Below are 23,180 nucleotides of genomic sequence, written 5' to 3'. Positions count from 1 at the left end.
TTGACACGCTCCTTTAAAACCAAAATCCCCCCTAGAAATAAATAAAGTGCACATTTTTAGTTCATTATCTGAAAGACCAAATCACTGGGCACACTGAATTTGGGATAAGGCTGAATCGGGGCATTTTTAGTACCAAGCCTCACATTATGAAAATGACATATATTCCCCCTTACTTTGTACACAGTTAATAAATAAGCCAATTTATAAAAACAAACAAAAAAACCCTAGAAATAAATAAAGTGCACATTTTTAGTTCATTATCTGGGTTCAAAGTGTGGATGCGGACTCATCGCAAGAAAGTATCCTTTTAGCGCTTTTGCGAAGAGATTGCGAAATCGTAAAACTTGCGAGGCCATTGTTAAACGTGCAAACATTTCGTCGCATATCTGACGAACCGACGAATACACGCAAATACGCGGAAACGCCATTCTGGGAAAACGCGTTTAAAGTTGAACACTTTTTACGTGTCCCTTTATATTGATGCTACTTTCCCCTTGTGTACACTTGCAATTTATGCAATGTTCTTGTACTTTGTTTGTTAAAATACATCTATTAATTGGTTTTTTTTGCTCGTAAGAGTAAAGGTTTGTCCATTTTTTCCTTTGAAACTTATTCATTGCTTCGCGAGATAGCAATAAACGTCATTGTGCTTATTCGCCACGTAAAAATGTTTTATTCGTCACTTTGTATACATTTTGACTGTGCGCGCGTTTTTGTATCATCCATGGCATATTCGTCATTTTTTAACAACACTTCCCGCATTTTCAAAGAAATGTGTATGTTTTTCAAACATTTTCTATTTTTTAAGGACAAAATATAAAACCCACGTTCAAATCCAACTACTTGCTACAATGTTTTAATAATATACAGTAGCCAAATAAAAAAAAAACGTATATAAAGGACAATATCTCAAACGGACGCAACAACATGATAGGAACACAATACTGTGAATGCGAACTAACAACGAACAACACTATTTATTCATTCATTCATGTAAGACAGCAATTGTTTTAAAAACAATCAGTTTTGTTTTAAATCCCACCTTTATATTGTCTTCCAGGGCACAATAATCTCAGTAAAGGCTTATTATCATTATGAATTCTGCTATAATTAGCCGCTTAAAGGGTTCCGTTTTCGAGAATACAAAACTTGTATCTCGAAATGCAGTATTTTGGGTATCCTATAAAACGTCGTCTTTGAAAGAAAGTGTACTGCACAATTATGTTTGAAATAATGAATATTTTTATTTCATTATCCTAATCCTCACTCACCAGCTAGGGCACACGTTATTTCAGTATAGGCTCATTCCAATGAGGTTTTCTGCTCTAATTATTAGCCACTTAAAGAGGCTCCACTTAAAGAGAATATCTCGAAATGCAGTATTTTGGGTTTCCTAAAAAAAAAAAAGGCGTCTTTTTGAAAGAAAATCTACAAAACATAATTTTATGTCATCATTCTGATGAGTATCACCGTCCTGGGTACACTTCATTTTCGTTATGAGCTTATTCCAATGAGGTCTTATGCTGAAATTAGCCACTGAAAGGGGTTCCATTATATCTCGAAATGCAGTATTTTGAATCTCCCATAGAACGCAGTTTTTAAAGAAAGTGTACTGCACATGTTTCGAATAAATAATATTTGTATTTAATAATCCCATTTTCACCTTCTAGGGTGCACTTCATTTCAGTATGGGTTTATTCCAATAAGCTATTCGGCTCTAAGTAGCCGCTTAAATGGACTCCGTCGAAATGCAGTAATAATGCTTTCCTATAAAAACGCCGTTTATGAAAAATATATCATAATTTTCATCCCTTAGGGGGCACTTCATTTCAGTATTGGCTGATTAAAATGAGGTTTTCAGCTCTTTTTAGCCACTTTAGGCCTTTCGTGGAATTCCTATAAAACGCCAGCCGGTTTTGAAGGAAAGTATATATTACGTTTTAAATGAATCCCAGTCTGTATAAGCCTATCCGTCGCGCAGTCCTAGCCTAGTACATTTTTGTTCATTTTAAGGATAACAACTACTCCACACACACAAAATTACATAAAGGTGTAGTCGTAACGGTTATCTCTTTTTAGTCATCATTATAATGTTGCAGCGCCGTTAGTTTTGAAAGCTGACGGAAAGCGCGCGAAACAGAAGATCCTTGGTTCCCTCATACGCCATTCCTTAATTATTAAGACGAGTGTGTGCGTAACCAATGAATAACTTGTTATTCGTCACTTCGTCAGATATTGGATGCGCGCTGTTCTGATATGACCAAGTGTCGAATAATTCGTCAGTTCGCAAGGAACAGTTTTTTTTCCAATATGTGCCAATTCATCACTTAGTGGGATTCGGAACTACAACATGAAGTGTTTTCAAGAATTAAAAACCTAAAAATCTGAAAATTCAAATATTTTTAACCCTAAAACTCAATTAATAAAAAAAAACACCAAAATGACCGGTTCGTCACTTCGTCAGATATGCGACGATTTGCGCGGTGTTTGCGAAAATATGTCTGTTCGCTATATACATTTGCGAAGTGTTTGCGAAGCGTAGCTTTTGTGAATACGAAATTAGCGCTAGCAAGGTGTTTGGGACTTTGCTAACTTTGCGAAGCCTTCATGAATATGGCCCCTGACGTTTTCGAATAAACCAGCTGAACCCGACGAAACCCTCATGCAACATAAAACTCTCCCTATTATTGAAACCGACTTAAGTCATAACTGCCATCAAGGGCAGATCCAGGGGGGCCAAAGGGGGCCATGGCCCCCCCAAAACGAAACCAATTTTCGTGTGTGTGACGTCGCAATAAAGGCAGGCAATGAGTACACCACCATCTTTTCCTCAAAAAACATTGGTTAAAGTGGTCAGAAGTTGCCTCAGATCGCACCACAGAGCATCTAGAATCCAAAAAAATTTCAGGGCTCTTAAGCGGGCCCCAAACCCCACGCCGTAATTTTTGGACCCACTTTTTAGGAGGACCAAAATTGTATTTGCCCCCCCCCCAAAAAAAATTGTGTTCTGGATCCGCCCTTGACAGCCATAATGGTTACGATCGAGGGCGAAGCGTGGCTGGGTGTAAAGCTAATCGGATTACGTACTCAGACGCTGTAAGAGAGCAGTGAAATTCGTGAAGCCCCAAAAATATCGTCACCGACATTACGAAGTAACACAGTTACCAGTAAATACTAGCAAACGGAGAAAACGGCAACTAAAGTTGAACGCCTTCTAAAACAACACTTTGCGTCAAAACGACAAAGTATTTTAAGTTGGGTTTCCCTTTGTGGACACTTGATGAATTGAATTGATTAAATCTGCTGTTTTCACCCGTTTGTGTATTAAATAAACAAGAAACAAAAGGAAAATAATGAGTGTTAGTTCGTGAAACGGAAAAGGCTGCAAAACTGTAAATTTTCGTTTTCACGAAGTAACACTCTTCAATGTATTCAACACGAGGAAAGGGCAATTTCAGGTCAGCGTGCGCGCGCTCATACAACTTATAGACCGCTTGCAGATGCGTTCGATAATCGACGCGCGACGCCATGTTGTGGGACAAGTGTATATCTATCTATGCACATTTTGTCCCATAACATGGCGTCGCGCACCTTCGCGCGTCAATTATCGATCGCGTCTGCAAGCGGTCTATTACAAGACTAGTGTTACTTCGTGAAAACGTTTTTGCTCACTCATGAGCAGAGTGCGCGCCATGCATTGCAATGAAATGGAACTTGAGTGTTACTCGTGAAAACGAAAATTGTCACTTTTGCGCAAAAGTCGCCATGGATACTTAGCATTATTATTAAAGTAAAGCTCTTGAAGCTTTGAAACTTCGTGCAATGGACTTGTAACCAGGTCGGGTTTCAGTACTTAATTTTACCCGATAGGTTCCTTACTCCAGCATTAATTCATATCATAACTTCTTAACTTCGTGTTTGTGTCATTTTACATGTGAGCAGCCATTGCGATCATGCTTTTTGCCTAGCGCCCTCTCGCGGCCAACTAAATTTTTTTTTTTACAGCGCGCGCCGCCTAGAATTTTGCCCAAATATGCAATGGGCGTAGCGAGCAGGCGAGTTTTGCATTCCACCGCGCTTTGTTTAAAGCTATATTCATAAATGCCTCAGATAGTTTATCCATTCCTATTGGTCGAGAGCCCGTCACGTGGCTGGTCTTAAACGGATGATAAAGACATAGCTAGCTGGTCTTAAACACTTTTCCAGTGTCACATAAAATATGGACTCCTAAAAATCCAGTGGCTCTTACCGTTTCATTGGTTGAACGTTCACAATCTTCACGTAGGCATGCGCAACACTACCAGTGAGTCCGAATTCTATAGTTCTAAATTCAAAACGCAACGCCCCAGGTGCGTTCTGCGCGACCTCGCGCAGAACGTGCTACGCGCGCGTCAATCTCCATAAAAGGGTTGTTTACATCTTACTCGCCAGCTGAACACTCCATTATTTTGCTAGAGGGATGTTTCAAATAGCATAAAGTGAACTTGTTGAACATTATGATTTTTGAACGAATTATATGATATTTTTTTTTTACCGAAAAGGTATTTATGAATGGGAATAAATATGTGCCCGGTCGGTGTTTATCACTCTGTTTAAAAACCTCCGGAGCACACATTTTATTCCCTTATTAATACTGACTACACTGGCAGGATTTGGTGAAGCGGAGTTGGTAAAAATTAATGAATGATGTTCATGAGAAATGCAAAGGTATTTAATGTTAACGCTTAAAGTTAAAACAATGATTGTTGTGAACAGTTACATTGGCGCAAGCCTGTGCCACTATGGCGCTGGTGTTCTTCATTGTCCGGATGATTACAATGATCAGATGGAAGGAAGTATCAAATGGGCTATTTTTGGGGGGACGGTAACATCAACAAAACAGCCGGACATGCAGGAATTTGCAGCCCCGCCAACAAAGGGGCACAGGGTGTTTATCAAGGCCAAACTTTGTTCTTTAAAAATCAATGACCTCAAGTTGAAGATTTGTTCCAATGTCTCAGTAAGTGGTTATAATATACTTGGTACAGTCCGTTCTCGTACGGTCAGCTAAAGATACGCAACCTTTTTACAAAGAGTTGGTTAGGGACTTCGAACAACCTGTCCTCAATGTAGACAAAACATTTTCATAATGAGACAAGGAAACTACCACTACACGGAAACAAATAATGTTGTTATTACAGCTCGGTTCATACTTCCTGCGAATTAGTTCATGGGACGAGGCCTTTTTTTCGCTCACCACGCGGTCTGGTTCGCCAAATTTTATAAAACTTCAAAGACATGTACATTATGGTGTACCATATCGAAAAAAACATTGTTCCCCGGTCCACAGTTTGTTTGAGAATGAGAAAATCTGAGATAAAAACGCCGAAATTTCTACCTGAGAAAAAAGAAAAAAAGAAACAGCGCCCTCTATTGACATAGAAACTTTTTCTCATGCAATGGCCCAGCCGTCCGAGTTCGGGCAGTCTGTAGCCTCGACTCCATGGGCGCGTGCGCGTCCCTTACACCAACCACTGGCCGTGATTATGATGTAAATGACGCTGATTGGCTATTCACAGCGTAATGCGTGCGCATTTCGAAGATTGCACGCCGGGCGCGCCCTTAATGCGCTCGCGTGCTTTGCCCTAGTCTGGTTCCCAGACCAAAAGATTCTGATGAATCTTAGGTCCGGTAGCCTCCGGTATAAATACATTGGTCTTTCATAATGAACTAAAAATGTGCAATTTTTTTTATTTCTAGGGGGATTTTGGTTTTAAAGGAGCGTGTCAAAACTGTGCACAAAGTATAAATGGAAAAAATATGTCATTTTCATAATGTGAGGCTGGGTAGTAAAAATGCCCCGATTCAGCCTTGTCCCAAATAAAGTGTGCCCAGAGGTTTGGTCTTTCAGATAATGAACTAAAAATGTGCACTTTATTTATTTCTAGGGGGGGGGGGGATTTTTGGTTTTAAAGGAGCGTGTCAAAACTGTGCACAAAGTAATGGGAAAAATATGTCATTTTCATAATGTGAGGCTGGGTACTAAAAATGCCCCGATTCAGCCTTGTCCCAAATTAAGTGTGCCCAGTGATTTGCTCTTTCAGATAATGAACTAAAAATGTGCACTTTATTTATTTCTAGGGGGGATTTTGGTTTTAAAGGAGCGTGTCAAAACTGTGCACAAAGTAATAGGAAAAATATGTCATTTTCATAATGTGAGGCTGGGTAGTAAAAATGCCCCGATTCAGCCTTGTCCCAAATTAAGTGTGCCCAGAGGTTTGGTCTTTCAGGTAGTGAACTAAATATGTGTACTTTATTTATTTCTAGGGGGGGGATTTTTGGTTTTAAAGGAGCGTGTCAAAACTGTGCACAAAGTAAAGGGAAAAATATGTCATTTTCATAATGTGAGGCTGGGTACTAAAAATGCCCCGATTCAGCCTTGTCCAAAATTAAGTGTGCCCATAGGTTTGGTCTTTCAGATAATGAACTAAAATTGTGTACTTTTTTTATTTCTAGGGGGGGGGGGGGATTTTGGTTTTAAAGGAGCGTGTCAAAACTGTGCACAAATTAAAGGAAAAAATATGTCATTTTCATAATGTGAGGCTGGGTACTAAAAATGCCCCGATTCAGCCTTGTCCCAAATTAAGTGTGCCCAGAGGTTTGGTCTTTCAGATAATGAACTAAAAATGTGCACTTTATTTATTTCTAGGGGGGGATTTTTGGTTTTAAAGGAGCGTGTCAAAACTGTGCACAAAGTAATGGGAAAAATATGTCATTTTCATAATGTGAGGCTGGGTACTAAAAATGCCCCGATTAAGCCTTGTCCCAAATTAAGTGTGCCCAGTGATTTGGTGTTTCAGATAATGAACTAAAAATGTTCACTTTATTTATTTCAAGGGGGGGGGGGGATTTTGGTTTTAAAAGAGATTGTTAAAACTGTGCACAAAGTAATGGAAAAAATATGTCATTTTCATAATGTGAGGCTGGGTACTAAAAATGCCCCGATTCAGCCTTGTCCCAAATTAAGTGTGCCCAGTGATTTGGTCTTTCAGATAATGAACTAAAAATGTGCACTTTATTTATTTTTAGGGGGGGGGGATTTTGGTTTTAAAGGAGCCTGTCAAAACTGTGCACAAAGTAATGGGAAAAATATGTCATTTTCATAATGTGAGGCTGGGTACTAAAAATGCCCCGATTCAGTCTTGTCCCAAATTAAGTGTACCCAGTGATTTGGTCTTTCAGGTAATGAACTAAAAATGTGTACTTTATTTATTTCTAGGGGGGGATTTTGGTTTTAAAGGAGCGTGTCAAAACTGTGCACACAGTAATGGGAAAAATATGTCATTTTCATAATGTGAGGCTGGGTAGTAAAAATGCCCCGATTCAGCCTTGTCCCAAATTAAGTGTGCCCAGTGATTTGGTCTTTCAGATAATGAACTAAAAATGTGCACTTTATTTATTTCTAGGGGGGGGGGGATTTTCGTTTTAAAGGAGCGTGTCAAAACTGTGCACAAAGTAATGGGAAAAATATGTCATTTTCATAATGTGAGGCTGGGTACTAAAAATGCCCCGATTCAGCCTTGTTCCAAATGAAGTGTACCCAGTGATTTGGTCTTTTAGATAATGAACTAAAAATGTGCACTTTATTTATTTCTAGGGGGGATTTTGGTTTTAAAGGAGCGTGTCAAAACTGTGCACAAAGTAATGGGAAAAATATGTCATTTTCATAATGTGAGGCTGGGTACTAAAAATGCCCCGATTCAGCCTTGTCCCAAATTAAGTGTGCCCAGTGATTTGGTCTTTCAGATAATGAATTAAAAATGTGTACTTTATTTATTTCTAGGGGGGGATTTTGGTTTTAAAGGAGCGTGTCAAAACTGTGCACAAAGTAATGGGAAAAATATGTCATTTTCATAATGTGAGGCTGGGTACTAAAAATGCCCCGATTCAGCCTTGTCCCAAATTAAGTGTGCCCAGAGGTTTGGTCTTTCAGATAATGAACTAAAAATGTGTACTTTATTTATTTCTAGGGGGGGGGATTTTTGGTTTTAAAAGAGATTGTTAAAACTGTGCACAAAGTAATGGGAATAGCGACCTCCTTTTGGTGCATGTGTTTTAAATTTTTTGAGTTCGAGGCTGAGTTCGAGGCTGAGTTCGAGGCTGGATTTCGGGCCGACATCGCGGCCAGCTTGAGCCAACAAAAATGCCCTTTAAGTATCTTACTATTTCTTAGAAGTAACCATTTCCCAAAAATTGTATCGATATTTTTGATATAAGAACGAGAAATATGAAAACCAAGTCCCAAAACCCATACAATACGCCCTGAAAATGGGCACATATAATCATTGGTTTTGAAGAGCGCCCCCTATTTGATTTTACAGAGGCCAAGTGTCCGGTGAAAAAAACGTGTCGACATTTCAGCACGGGTTTGCAAGTGCCCCTTTTTGGTGATGCCCCCCCCCCCCCCAGCTTCAAACCCGTTCCGCCGCTGCACAATAAAAATAAATCTGGAAAAGACTTCAACAAATTGTGACGTTTACTTATAATTGCATTTTTGCTTCCATTATAGAGACGGCAAAATGACGAGGCGAGTCGGAATTCGAATACAGCGGGTACCATCATCATTGCTGTTATACTGCATCTGTAAGCAGTCTATTTTTTTGCGGACTCATGATGTGATCTGGCTGCACTGCATGGATTGTACATGCAAACTCAGTAATCCCAATTTAAAGTCTAAAAGAGTATTGGGCTTATATGGGGAATTCCAATGTTGTTAATAAAAGTGGCTGTGAATTACGGGCAAAAACCTTTCGGGAAATCCTGACTACATCTGGGGGTGAAATACGGCAATGGTTTCCTTCTATAATGCCTCCTAACACAATTATGAAGGCAAATCTGGCGGTGTTTGACTTTTGGTCCAAACTGAGAAAACTATTTGACTGGAGTTAATTTACTACATTTTCAAATTACTAATCAAGAGCAATACGATCGTGTCAAAAAGAATGTCAATTGACCTAGATTTCCTAGATTTATGTAATAAAATCATAAATGCCTCGTTCATTATAGGTTTAGGTACATTAGTCCGAGCGACCACCGTTGGAACCTTGTTCTTAGAACGAGGCCACCGTGGGATCATGCCCTGTCCCCTGAGCAAATCTTGCAATATGCTGGTAGAGGAGGTCGACGCGATGTACTGGCGCTATGGCTCAATAAGCAACACAGCCCTGCTCATCTCGTACTTCTTGGGAAGAGTGGCTCCCCAAAACGGGATCCCAGAGGGCGTCTATGATATCGACAATGAGTGCAATCTCATCATTGAGAACGTCACCGCCTCCAATCAGGGAACCTACTACTATAAGCTGAAACCGCATTTACTAGGCATGGAAGTGGGACAGATTGAAGTTTGTGACAAGGGTGAGTCCATTTTGTGAGTTTAGTTTACTGGTTGCTTCAAATGTTTCTTAGCATTTTGCAAATTCCTTTACAATATACAAAAACAACAAAGAAGTTCAATTGTCTCACTGTCACTAGTATAATATAAAAACTAAATTTGAAAGAATATTTATTTAAAAATTCCGAAATTTGGATCTGCACATTTCCCATGTTCATGGAGATTTTAAACAGCAAATATTGCTCAGCATGGCATGTTGGTGGGTAAATTCTTTGCCAAGGAAATATTTCCAGTGTTTAGGGAATGTCATGTGCCTAGCAGCTCCATGACATTGGCCGCAGGTCGATAAAAATAATGACGTCTGGTTCCCGTACTTTGTCTCGAGTCTCGGACAAGTTTTTACTCGAATGTAATCCCCAATCTCCGAATCACACTTTGATTAACATACCTCAATCATTTAAAAACGAAAGTACAAAAATATTGTAGAAAATATAGAAAATATCCTACTTTAATGTAAGTAAATAATAGGATCATACATCCTGTGAAATCACTGGGCCTAGTATGCTGTCATTTTCGAGAAAACAGGAATTCCCATCAATGTCCCGATGGCTAGGACAAACTCATCTTGAAATGACAAACTGGGATCTTATCACAAGAGAATGCACTTTCAGTGTTTTTTGCAGAAGTATCTGAGCTGAAATTTGGGCCGGCTAGTTTGTTGAATAACCTTCTTCAGATTCATTGTATTGTTGAAAATCCATTTTCTTTTGGCAAATGATGTCCATTACCCTTTATCAACAGTCTCCCCAAGACGTTCATATCCTACCGTCATCGGCTGCAATCAAGACCACGAGGTAGACACGTGCGAGGCGAGAGTACGACACGACAGAACGATGCACAACCTGACCTGCGTCATGGAGCAGGTCAAACCTGCTGTGGAATTGAAGTGGTTTTTGGGCGGGCTGACGGAACTGAAGGCCTCATCAGCAGTCAGGCCTGTGGTTCTACCGGCTAACACAGGTAAGCAATGTTCTTCATAAGATAATGGAGGAATCGTGTATAGTCAGTGGCATCACTTGAAGGGTTGTGAGGCCGTGGGGGTGTTCACTCCTCTCCCCTCCCTGGTAATTTTTTTGGTCGGCAAAATCGTTGTACTGTCGACAAAATTGTGTGTCCGTCCGTCGTGTGTCTGTTTCAAAATATCGTCGACCTTGAACATAACGGCGCCCCATACACAGACATGATCGTTATCTGTTTTGTTAACTGTTATTAAAACATATACATGTGTATTATGTATCAGTTTTTGTTCTTTAAATCTATCGATCAGGTTTGTGGTTGAGGAACAACACCTATTCAACTTCAGCAACAATCCAAGTTCCTTCGGATTACAATGACATAGAATATGTGTGTGAGGCAATGGGTGTTGCTGTACTAGGAAGCAGTACTACACGCACGAGGGTGCGCCTTACCAAAACTAAACCCACAACGGCAACTCATGATGGAGCCTTGCTCTTAGAACGAGGCCACCGCGGGATTGTGCCCGGTCCAAATAGCCTAACTTGCAAATTGATGGTAGAAGACGTCGACGCGATATACTGGTTCTATGGCTCACTAAGCGACACATTCATGCTCATCTCATACTTCAATGGAAGAGTGGCTCCCCAAAACGGGATCCCAGAGGGCGTTTATGATATCGACGATGAGTGCAATCTCATCATCGAGAACGTCACCGCCCCCAATGAGGGAACCTACTTCTTTAAGCTGAAACCGCATTTACTAAGCATGGAATATGGACAGATTGAAGTTTGTGACAAGGGTGAGTCCATTTTGTGAGTTTACCTTACTTGTGTTTGCTTCAAATGTTTCTTAGCATTTTGCAAATTCCTTTAAAATATACAAAAACAAAAAGAAGTTCATTTGTCTCACTGTCACTATAATATAAAAACTAATTTGGAAGAATATTTATTAAGAAATTTCTGACATTTGGATCTGCACATTTCCCAATTTCATGGAGATTTTAAACAGCAACTATTTCTTAGCATATAATTATATACACGATACGTGCTAAACAAAGATGAGCTGGCAACCTGCAGTCACAAGCAATAATAATCACATGGCATGTTGGCAGGTAATTTTTTTGCCAAAGAAATATTTCCTGTGTTTAGGAAATTTCTGTGCAGCTTTATGACATTGCCCCAGGTCGATTACGATAATGACGTCTGGTTCCTGTACTTTGTCTCGAGTCTCGGACAAGTTTTTACTCGAATGTAACCCCCAATCTCTGAATCACACTTTGATTACCATACCTCAATCATTTAAAAACGAAAGTACCAAAATATTAGGAAATGTCCTGCTTTACTGTAAATAAATAACAGGATCAAACCTCCTGAGAAATCACTGGGCCTAGTATGCTTTCATTTTCAATAAAAGAGGAATTCCCATCATTGTCCCGATCGTTTGGGCGAACTCATCTTGAAATGACAAACTGGGATCTTACCACAAGAGAATGCACTTTCAGTGTTTTTTTTTGCAGAAGTATCTGAGCTGAAATTTGGGCAGGCTAGTTTGTTGAATAACCTTTTTCTGATTCATTGTATCGTTGTTCCTTGAATCAGTGAAAATCCATTTTTTTTGTGCAAAATTAATGATGTCCATTACCCTTTACCAAAAGTCGCCCCAAGTCGATCATATCCTACCGTCATCGGCTGTAATCGAGACCACGACGCAGACACGTGCAAGGTGAGAGTACGACACGACAGCACGGTGCATAACCTGACCTGCGTCATGGAGCAGGTCAAACCTGCCGTGCAATTGAAGTGGTTTTTGGGCGGGCTGACGGAACTCGAGGCCTCAACAGCAGTCAGGCCTGTAGTTCTACCGGCTAACACAGGTAAGCAATGTTCTTCATAAGATCATGGAGGAATCAGGTAATTACTGGCATCGCTGGAGGGGTTGTGGGGCCGTGGGGATACACTCCTCTCCCCTCCCTAGTTCTATCTTTTTTGGTCGCCAAAATTGACAAAAATATCATCGACATTGAACATAACAGCGCCCCATACACAGTAATGATCGTTTCCGATTTTTAGTTACCTGTTAATAAAACATATGCGTGTTATATGTATCTATAAATCTATCGATCAGGTTCGTCGTTGAGGAACAACACCTATTCAACTTCAGCAACAATCCAAGTTCCTTCGGATGACAATGACATAGAATATGTGTGTGAGGCAACGGGTGTTGCTGTAGGAAGCAGTTCTACACGCACGAGGGTGCGCCTTACCAAAACTAAACCCACAACGGCAACTTATGATGAAGTTCGTTCCTCCAGCAATCCAGGTAGGTTTCATTTCGCGGACTTAGTGTGACTCAATATCTGGCTGCTATATTGGATTAGTAAACCGTACATTGTGTAATTTCGATGTTATTGTGAAAGTTCTATATATAATTTGATGTTGATCGGGAAATACCGATGTGGTTCAATAAAACCGGCTGCAATTACGATAGAATGTAACTACATCATGGGAAGAAATCAGTGAACCACGCTTTCTGAACTAGTGCAATTATTGTGTTCACTTCGTAGTAATTATGTAACTGCATTCACACACAATCACGAGTGCGAATCTGGCAATATTTTGATTCTCTTCATTGAGAAGAATTATAATTCGACTTTTGTTTGCTTTAAATGACCGCTACTAATCACGAGTAATATAATGTTGACAAAAAGAATTTGATTTCAGCAAAATTGTAAAACTATCCAGGAATCATTTTGCTGGGCAAAAGGTCTTTGAATAGAAAATCAAATATAATTTCTCGTTCATTTGGTTAATAGTCCCAGGTGCTATTGCTTATGCGAACTCTAACGGAACTAGGCAGAGGGATCGTGCCTGTCACCTGAATGTATTATAAATACATTGTGTGTACTAATGCGTATCGAATCCCAGAGGAAAAGGACGTCAGATGTGACGTCAGATGGGGTCTATTAGGTGATGAAACAATGAAACTCAGTGATTCGATCAAGTCAGATATCAATCGCATCAGTCAGATATCAATCGAATAAAGCCAGAAGTGAATTAAATCAAGTTACATATCAAACGAACCTAGTCAGATATTGTGTCAGAGTGCCTTTTGACTCTTTTCAGGAACAACGCTTGCTTTGACAGACGGTATTCCAATTCCCAACAAACCCGTCGATTCGATTGCGATATGGGTCGTGGCTTCAATCTTACTCATCTGCTTTGTCGCTGCCTGTGTCTACATTGTAAGTACAGTGTGTATAATTGTACATGTATTAAAAAAAGTTGGTGCTGGGACTTGGCAGGGGTTAGGAGCTTTGCTAAATATTTTGTCAACTGTGCACGAGGAGGGGTAGGGAGGATCAGCACCTTAGGGAAATTCAAAGGGGGAGGGGGCGAGGTGGAGTCTATCTCACTCAAAGGGGGCGCTGTTCAAACATGTATCGTCAACCGGGTTTGCCGCCCATCATGCCCATGTAAAGGGTAATAAACTGCGACTTATGTGTATTGCATAGCTTTAAAAAGTTAAAGTGCGTTGGCTTTTTTGTTATCCTTGAGTATATGACGCTAAATGCTAGCTGATGACGAGGACATGATGGGGTTTGCGTTGGTCCATTGGCGGCGCCCGACTCTAAAATGGGGGGGGGGGCAATTGGGTTCAGGGAAATATTTTGGGGGCATGTCAACTAAAAGCCTGTGTATTCGCGCGCGTGCCCATTAGGTCCGTGGGACCAGAGGCCGAAAACGCTTAAATTTTCGAGATACGCGATCTGGTCCACCGAATTTTATAACCCTTCCTAGACATGTAGATTATGATGTACCATATCTAAAAAAAAAATCAGCGGTTCCCCGATCCACAGTCTGTTTGGGAATGAGCTAATCTGGGATAAAAAGGCCGAAAATGTTGCATGAGGGAAAAACATAAGAAACAGCGCCTCTATTGACACAGTCAGAAACATTTTTGCACGCAATGAGCGCTTGCCAGATAATAGTTCTTTCAAGTTCCATTTGAAGATCATAACCGATCAAATTCATCGAAACTGTTGCCAAATGGCAGCATTCAAAAATCAAATTCGTTGTTTATAAATCAATTAGACGAATTAAATTTTGTGACTAAAAAGGTTTGGCGTAGACTAGAGGCAATCGATACTAGCCGATAAGAAAACGTGAACTTGTTGTTTGAATTGCTTGAACTGAATTTTATATTGTCACAAAAAAGACGAAATTAAACGTTGGAAGTGCACTAAATCAATGGTGATCGACAAATACGAATATTAGAAACGGTGAATTTGAATGATAAACGTTTTAAAATAGCCGGGAAAACGAAAATAATGTAACTTAATTCATTCATTTATTTCTATATTCTTTTAGTTGGGGGATTTAAGCCTGCACATGTTGTTACCCACACAAGAAGCATGGTATTTAGATGACATAAGTTTGTTCAATCTGACAATCTGTACTGAATGAGCATTACTTGTTTATTTTTAACTAAACAGACGAGACTTTGAGCACATGTACACATTACAGGCCGGTTAGATAATTGTTGTATAACATGTAAAAAGTCTCATCAAATGGACCCACTTTTTTGTTTGCAAACTTTTTTAAGAAGAAAAAATTAATGTATATTCCTCTTTTTTGAAGCTGTGAGTGGCAGCATTACCACTGCAATTTTTGTTTAAGCTGAAACTGTTTTACTGATTTTATTATAGGTTTTCCCGGCCAATTTCACCAAGTTTTCATTCAATTTAACGCCTGGCTCATTCGATTTAGATTGAAATTGAAAGATCACGCAGATCGGCATTCGACAATCAAAAAGAATTATTCAATTTCACTATCCGAGCATTCTATCTTCTTTTCGCTTCACTCGTCCTAATCAAAGATGCATTCGTATTAAAGGTATCGCGTTGTTCATTCAATTTCGTCTAACCCAGCAGTAAGGGGCTGATCGGGCATTCGTTTTCATTAATGGGCAAGCATATTTCACATTTTTTCAAACATCTTTTAAGACTTCATACGTGTCCGTATTCCTTAGCGTGAATCACATTTGACGTTTTCAATCCGTAGATACTTTTCTTTCTTAATTAAAGGGTATGTGCAATTAAATTTTCTCAGGAATTCTTTTTGTGCAACTCTTTACTACTGTGAGATAATAGAAAACTCCACATTTGACAATATTTTTTAGTTAATCTTATTGCAAAAGTGCACTTCTTTAAACATTAAAAAGTTTCCATGCTTTTCCAGACTACGTATGAGCGCGCTGTTACTGCGATGTTCTCTTCAGAAAGACACTGTTCAGTTTAGGGGTTTTTCTTTAAAATTATTCATCCAAAATTTGCTAACTGAACACATTTGTTGGAAAGGGTTGCCCATTGGCTTACTGCCATGTACTGAAACATCAAAGAATCACCAAATAAAAGAAATTTGTGACAGCAAAATATCCAAAATTCTAAAAATTGTTTTTGCTGAAATAGCCTATATTTGGAATATTGTTTTAAGAACCGATTCCTTATTTTGTTGCTGCTCTGTCCATTCCGTGAAACCACAAGTAACCCAACGGCACACCCGCTTCCTTTTTGAGGCTGCATCAAATTTGTATTACTTTTTTTAAATTTCAGGAATAACATTTCTTAAACATGTTTCAGAAGTTCAGATGCTCCAGCAGATGCCACACACTTATATTATTTTTGAAAACATGTTACCCTGAGATAAGAGTTCACAAAACTATTCTGATCTGTGGTGTAACCATACCAATCGATGTTCAGCTAATACATAACAATGTAAACATTCGATCTTAAATTTAAAGTGTGATCATTTCACGTTGGACAAAACTGTAACGAAGATATTTTGGTATCCCGATGAGAAATAACAAAAATCGAGAATATCATGTGAAAGAAGTGTCATCCAGCAAGCACTCATTCGTCGATTTGGGGCGTGTCTTGTTCTTGACACGGGTATATCATTATTGCAAAACGACGGATATAATAGGGGTTTGGTGTGACATCCTGCTCCGAGTGCAGTGTTCGTGATGGGTCGTGTTCCCGCCGTTCGAGCGCGAGAACAATAATGAGTCGGATTTACTCGTACCCCCCGCCCTGCTAACAGGATGCAGAGAAGGGCTGACGAATTAACGCTCTGATTTGATAGATTTTGCGTGACCTGTGACCAAGGAAATAACTTGTTGTGCAAATCCCCCCTTGGCGCCCACGCCCCCCTCCCCCCCCCCGGTGCCGCCAGCGTAATTTTTATTCCTAGGAGGGTTAGGGGCATTGTCATGAATAATTCATGTTTATCCATGAGAACGGACAATGACATCAACAGCATTGTTGTTAGTTACTCAACTAGTTACAATACATTAAAGCATTTTAAAGAACGGTTGTCGTCGAGCTACTACACAGTATAGCCTAGTGGATAGCGAGATGAGATATGGATACAAAGATCCCTGGTTCGAATCCACGTCGTCTCTGCTCATTTTCATCAGCTATTTTTCTTCTCCAAATTCATCACTGAGATAATTTTAAATTAAGGGGAAAATAGAACGAAAACCTAAGTCTTGCAATGATTCAAAGGAAAAACTGAATTATTCATGACATTGCCCCTAACCCTCCTAGCCTGAGGAAAACAATTACGCGTGCCGCCACTATGTTTTTATGCTTAAAAGAAAGGGAATTGTTTTCTAGTAAGATATTTATTATTCGCAGTTCAAACCTGAACGTCATGTCTTCGGGTGACATGATCCACTGCAAATTATCCTAATTTAGCAATAATCATTTGCATTGTTTGTCATTAAAACAGGGCTGTCTGAAGAAGAAACAAAGTGAACTCATTCGTGCTGGAACCTACGCCACTTTGCCTATGAGGCTCCAGACCTCTTCATGACCTGTCTCTGGGCATTTACACCGGGTTGCCCTTTCTCTTGCTATAATTTTGGACAGAATGATTTCTAACTGTAATCGCCCCAAAAAAACACTTCATGTTGTAATTTTATCGTGGCATTCCACAAGAAAAAAATTATTCGAAATCTGTTGGAGATGATGAGGCATTTTACACTACACATGAACAATACCAGTGTTAACTACCTCCAGCGAGTATAAATGGAGCCCATCACGTGAAGTCGATTTTGAAAAGTAAATATATTTCTCTGGAGTTTTAATTTTAATATTTAGAAACTTGCAGTCGATCTGTCTTTTTTTCTTTAAAGTAGAATTAGTCTTTAAATTATGTTGACATATTCTAAACTTTAACGATCAAAAACAAATCAGTTTTGAAAAGAGATTCTAAAAATTGTACAACGTGATGTAAAGGGGATGCCCCTTTAATTTGAAAAGTGATTTTCATTTAAAGCTCTGCCAGGAGTGTCAGAGCTTTAAGTGAAAATTACTTGTCAAATTAAAGGGGTATCCCCTTTACATCACGTTGTACATGGTACTTGGTGGTCGGTCGGTCGATCCCTGGAAAATTGATCAAAATAAGCCGTTAAGTTTTCTCTAAAACAGAACTACCAAATTTTGACTTTCAAAAAAACAAGCAAATAAAATAAATTAAATACTTATCAAAAATTGTTTCTAACAATTGTAATAACTTAGGGAAAGTTTTTGTTTAATTTTATTGTAAGTTGTTTCATATAGCCATGCTCAACTTTTCAGTGTTGGTAACACAATGGTGACTCTGGGACAAAATTGACCAAATTCTGGTCGGGAGCGTGGAAGTAGAGGCAAGTGCAAGGCTATTTTACTGGGAGTTCATGTAACATTTCTTCAGTTTTCTAATTTTTTTAATAGCTTAATTTATTTCATATTTTTACAGGTTAATTGGCTGAATCGCGCTGAATTTTTTTTCACAAATGTAAAAAAAAAAAAATTGTGGAAAAGATAAAAGTGTTAACAGCTGCGCAGGAATTTCTTAAAAGTTATGCATGTCAAATTTAGAAATTTTCTATGCAAGTTGGAATTTTCCTACCTTCTTGGTGTATTTCATATATTTTTCTAAAATTAATATTTTTTTAAATTTTCAAAGCAATTGAAAGGACAAAATTAGCGCTGTCAACATGTCACCTCTTCGTCTGACCTACAGTTATGGGGTCAAAGGTCAAAATAAGGTGAACACAAATTCGTTGGCCCCACAGCTTCCGAGATCGATCGAGCTTGTTTCATAATGAGGCAGTATTTTGTGTGGTATATGAATCGATCCAATGCTACGTCCTTATAATTGGCCGAGAAAAATATGTGCGTAATCTTTGTCATACTATAACCAGCTAATGATATACATGAACTGAAATAATTATAAAGTATAGACTTCTAAACAGTCCTGATCTCAGAATTTATACTGAAATATAATTAGGTTTTCAAACGAAATATCTTTAATACTTTTAAATAAAAAATAATAATTTCCTCAGAATTTTGTTTTAAATAATAGAAATGAGATTGTAAAAAGTTTATACACATTTCAGCATTATAGTGCTTGTATTTTAGTTGGTATTTCTGCGGGTTTTTGCTGTTTAAAAGTAGTGTTTTTTTGGTGCTAAGCAGCCTGGTTTTGTGAGTATTATCTTATAGTCTTTCTGGATTAAAAAAGGGTTTGAAAAACCACTATTACAGTATAATTTTCCTTCCAAAGTATTTGAAAAAGTCAAAAGCTCTGCCAGGAGTGTCAGAGCTTTAAATGAAAATCACTTGTCAAATTAAAGGGGTATCCCCTTTACATCACGTTGTACATGGTACTTGGTGGTCGGTCGGTCGATCCCTGGAAAATTGATCAAAATAAGCCGTTAAGTTTCCTCTAAAACAGAACTACCAAATTTTGACTTTCAAAAAAACAAGCAAATAAAATAAATTAAATACTTATCAAAAATTGTTTCTAACAATTGTAATAACTTGAGGAAAGTTTTTGTTTAATTTTATTGTAAGTTGTTTCATATAGCCATGCTCAACTTTTCAGTGTTGGTAACACAATGGTGACTCTGGGACAAAATTGACCATATTCTGGTCAGGAGCGTGGAAGTAGAGGAGGGCAAGGCTATTTTACTGGGAGTTCATGTAACATTTCTTCAGTTTTCTAATTTTTTTAATAGCTTAATTTATTTCATATTTTTACAGGTTAATTGGCTGAATCGCGCTGAATTTTTTTCACAAATGTAAAAAAAAAAAATTGTGGAAAAGATAAAAGTGTTAACAGCTGCGCAGGAATTTCTTAAAAGTTATGCATGTCAAATTTAGAAATTTTCTATGCAAGTTGGAATTTTCCTACCTTCTTGGTGTATTTCATATATTTTTCTAAAATTAATATTTTTTTAAATTTTCTAAGCAATTGAAAGGACAAAATTAGCGCTGTCAACATGTCACCTCTTCGTCTGACCTACAGTTATGGGGTCAAAGATCAAAATAAGGTAACACAAATTCGTTGGCCCCACAGCTTCCGAGATCGATCGAGCTTGTTTCATAATGAGGCAGTATTTTGTGTGGTATATGAATCGATCCAATGCTACGTCCTTATAATTGGCCGAGAAAAATATGTGCGTAATCTTTGTCATACTATAACCAGCTAATGATATACATGAACTGAAATAATTATAAAGTATAGACTTCTAAACAGTCCTGATCTCAGAATTTATACTGAAATATAATTAGGTTTTCAAACGAAATATCTTTAATACTTTTAAATAAAAAATAATATTTTTCTCAGAATTTTGTTTAAAAAAATAGAAATGAGATTGTAAAAAGTTTATACACATTTCAGCATTATAGTGCTTGTATTTTAGTTGGTATTTCTGCGGGTTTTTGCTGTTTAAAAGTAGTGTTTTTTTGGGTGCTAAGCAGCCTGGTTTTGTGAGTATTATCTTATAGTCTTTCTGGATTAAAAAAGGGTTTGAAAAACCACTATTACAGTATAATTTTCCTTCCAAAATATTTGAAAAAGAACAAATAAACAGTGTTGAATATATTATGACTAGTTCAAGATAGAAGCTTTTTACGATTTCTTTTACATCATCTGTCAAGAAACACAACAATTCCTCTGGACCAACAAGTAAAAAGAGCACATGCAAAAAATAGCAAAATCTCGGTTAATAGCTTCACAAGTTGATCATAACTTTAATGAAGTTGGCATTCAGTTTATAAATAGTCTATCGTACACGCATTATGACTGTCACTTGTGCAGTATGAAACACATATATTTACACTGGAGGATCTATACCAAAAAAATATGGTTGTGGACTTTTCATTTTATGTACTCTATTGAACCTATGAGTATAATCAAGACTATTCTTTATGTAAAGACTAATGCCAAAAAGTTATATTCTGGAAATAAAATGTGTTTAACGTTTTCCTTATTTTAATCTCTGAATCACATTTACTGAAGAGTTCTGTACACTTCTTTACTTTGGACTGAGACTTAAATCTAGTCCGAGTAACTAGGACTCAATGGATCGCTTTTTAACATTTGGACATGGTCGGGCGATAGTAGAGTCTGAGATCGATGCCCCTATTGCGGTTACTATTAATTTTTTTGACCATTTTCACTCGTACCCCAATCAAAATCGTCAGATTTCACCCCCAAAACGATCTTCAAACTGCCTTATGCGCCCCTGTAGGCTTCAGTGGGAAGTGAAAATACAAATGGTGGTGGTTAGGTTTACATACCTTTGGGAACTCGAGAAAAGAGAAATTTCACCTTCAATTCGGGAAACATCCTTGTCACAAACGCCTTGTTTGAGGCTGCCTTTTTGAATTCAGGAAAAGCAGACTTGTGCATAGCTCGGCTACACTGTTCCTGGCAAGCATCAGATAGACCAATCACAGGGCACTTTGATTGGTCACCTGACCAACTACAGGGCACTACCAACGAGTTCTTTATCAAAAAAATGCTTGACATTTATGCTTTTGCTTCAGCCTCAGGTTTGGAGAGGCTTTTTTGAAAAGTTTACACACATCTCAGCAATTACAGTGTTTGTATTCTGGTTTGGATTCTGGTTTTTGCTGTTTCAAAAGTAGTGTGTTTTGGGTGCCAAGCAGTGGTTTTGTAAGTATTGTCTTAAAGTCTTTCTGGATTCAAAAAAGGGTTTGAAAAACCACTAAGAATTTACACTGAGTAACCCCTTCCAAAGTATTTGACAAATAAAATAAACAGTGTTGAAAATGTTATGATTAGTTAAAGATAGAAGCTTTCTTTTACATCATCTGTCGAGAAAACAATTCTTGTGGACCAACAAGTCAGCAACGGAGCACGTTCACATCCGCATCGGAAAGGTTCCATTGGTGGTGTTTACTTATCAAGCTTTGTACACATGGCCCTACAGTGCATAGATCAGCAGGTGGTCTTTTATCAAAGTAAACAGTACAGCTCGACGTGATGCGTCATAATGAAGTCCGTGCCGCATAATAACACCAAGGGTCAACGGACGCGTCCTTACCTCAGACTCAGAGGGATTACAACAAATCGAGGCGCAAAACGGCGCATGTATATATTACAAAATATGTTTTAATTTAATAAAGTATTTTGACACTCACTGCTTTTCCAGTACAATTAATGCATTGGTTAGAGACTTAAAGAAACGAAAAAAAACACAACTGCGCTTAGCCCTAATGGGTTTACCCCTGTTATAAACAATTATAATAAATTGAAGGACTTTATTTTCAATCCCATTTCGTGCATGGCACGATCCTACTGAAGTTACCACAAAATTAATGTTCTCTGGAAAGAGAGGAGTGACGTGATTGGCTAGGGAAAAAATCTTCCCCCCTCCTCCAATCAAAATAATTCTTATATTGTTGGAAAGAGCATTTCACACGGTTGAGTAACTGAACCCCCCTCCCCCCCCCCCAAAAAAAAAAAAAACGGCCAGAAAACGTGTTGACCTCGAGCTCCATAGGAAATCAACTTTGTTGGTGTTTATTTGCATTTTTCAACTCAAAAAGGCCCTATAATCCCGAACATGTTATACATTGAAAATGTGATCATCTTGAAGAGTATATAGTCATACTTTCAAATGCTGAGCGATAGGGTTAGATATGATTGTAACGTCAATCCTTTTTAACGGGCGAAAGTTCGGATAAGGGGGGTGTGTTTTCGTTGCGAATTTATTTGTTAAGCACATTGTCGTGAGGGCTGTTGAATGTCCGCAAGGTTTTCAAAATACTTCTTTGGAGAGGTGAAAACCACCTCTTCCCCGCCCCCCCCCCCCCTAAAAGAAAATCGGGGCGGGCGACGGGCAGCACTGAAAAGTGAAAACAAAAATAAATGGCCTAAAGTTATGCAGGATGTGAGGGAAAGAAAGCTGGAATGAAATCTATTGTCGCGGAAAGGTATTATTTTTTTATGAGTAAATGGTGAACATTCTTTTTTTTGGTATAAGACTTACCCTTCAATAAAATGGAATCGTCATTTCCAGAACACCAACGTGACTCCTACGTGGCTTTCTCTACGGTATATCATGATAAACCTGGTTCCCATAGCAAAACTTTATGACTTTTTCTGTTGATTATTAATAGGATACGAAGATTAAAATTTGGACGCGTCCATTGTACCTCGGAGGGATTACAACAAATCGTGGCGCAAAACGGTGCATCTTTATAATTACAAATGTTTTAATTTAATAAAGTATTTTGACACTCACTGCTTTTCCAGTACAATTAATGCATTGGTTAGAGACTTAAAGAAACGAAAAAAACTGCGCTTGGCCTAATGGGTTCACCTATGTTATTTACAACAATGTTATAGACTTTATTTTCCCCCTTTTGTGTATGGTACGATCTCCAGCTGGCTGGGATGCCGAGATCATGTCTACTAAAAACGTGACAACACAT

At 38.4% G+C, this 23,180-nt stretch overlaps 1 protein-coding gene across 1 annotated transcript; it reads left to right on the top strand.

Annotated features, from left to right (window-relative positions):
• Positions 1 to 9,051: 9,051 nt before the first annotated feature.
• Positions 9,052 to 13,742, top strand: LOC119737565. Its single transcript, XM_038212015.1, has 6 exons — positions 9,052 to 9,393; positions 10,172 to 10,390; positions 10,698 to 11,186; positions 12,042 to 12,260; positions 12,512 to 12,706; positions 13,510 to 13,742. Exons 1-6 carry the CDS (start codon positions 9,114 to 9,116, stop codon positions 13,737 to 13,739), a joined length of 1,632 nt encoding a protein of 543 aa, XP_038067943.1. The 5' UTR covers positions 9,052 to 9,113; the 3' UTR covers positions 13,740 to 13,742.
• The last annotated feature ends 9,438 nt before the right edge of the window (positions 13,743 to 23,180 follow it).

The sequence above is a fragment of the Patiria miniata genome, unplaced genomic scaffold (genome assembly GCF_015706575.1).
Source record: "Patiria miniata isolate m_02_andy unplaced genomic scaffold, ASM1570657v1 HiC_scaffold_3, whole genome shotgun sequence".
In the NCBI taxonomy this organism is placed as follows: domain Eukaryota; kingdom Metazoa; phylum Echinodermata; class Asteroidea; order Valvatida; family Asterinidae; genus Patiria; species Patiria miniata.
Note: the sequence above shows the minus strand (reverse complement) of the source record. Positions and strands in the feature narration are given on the sequence as shown.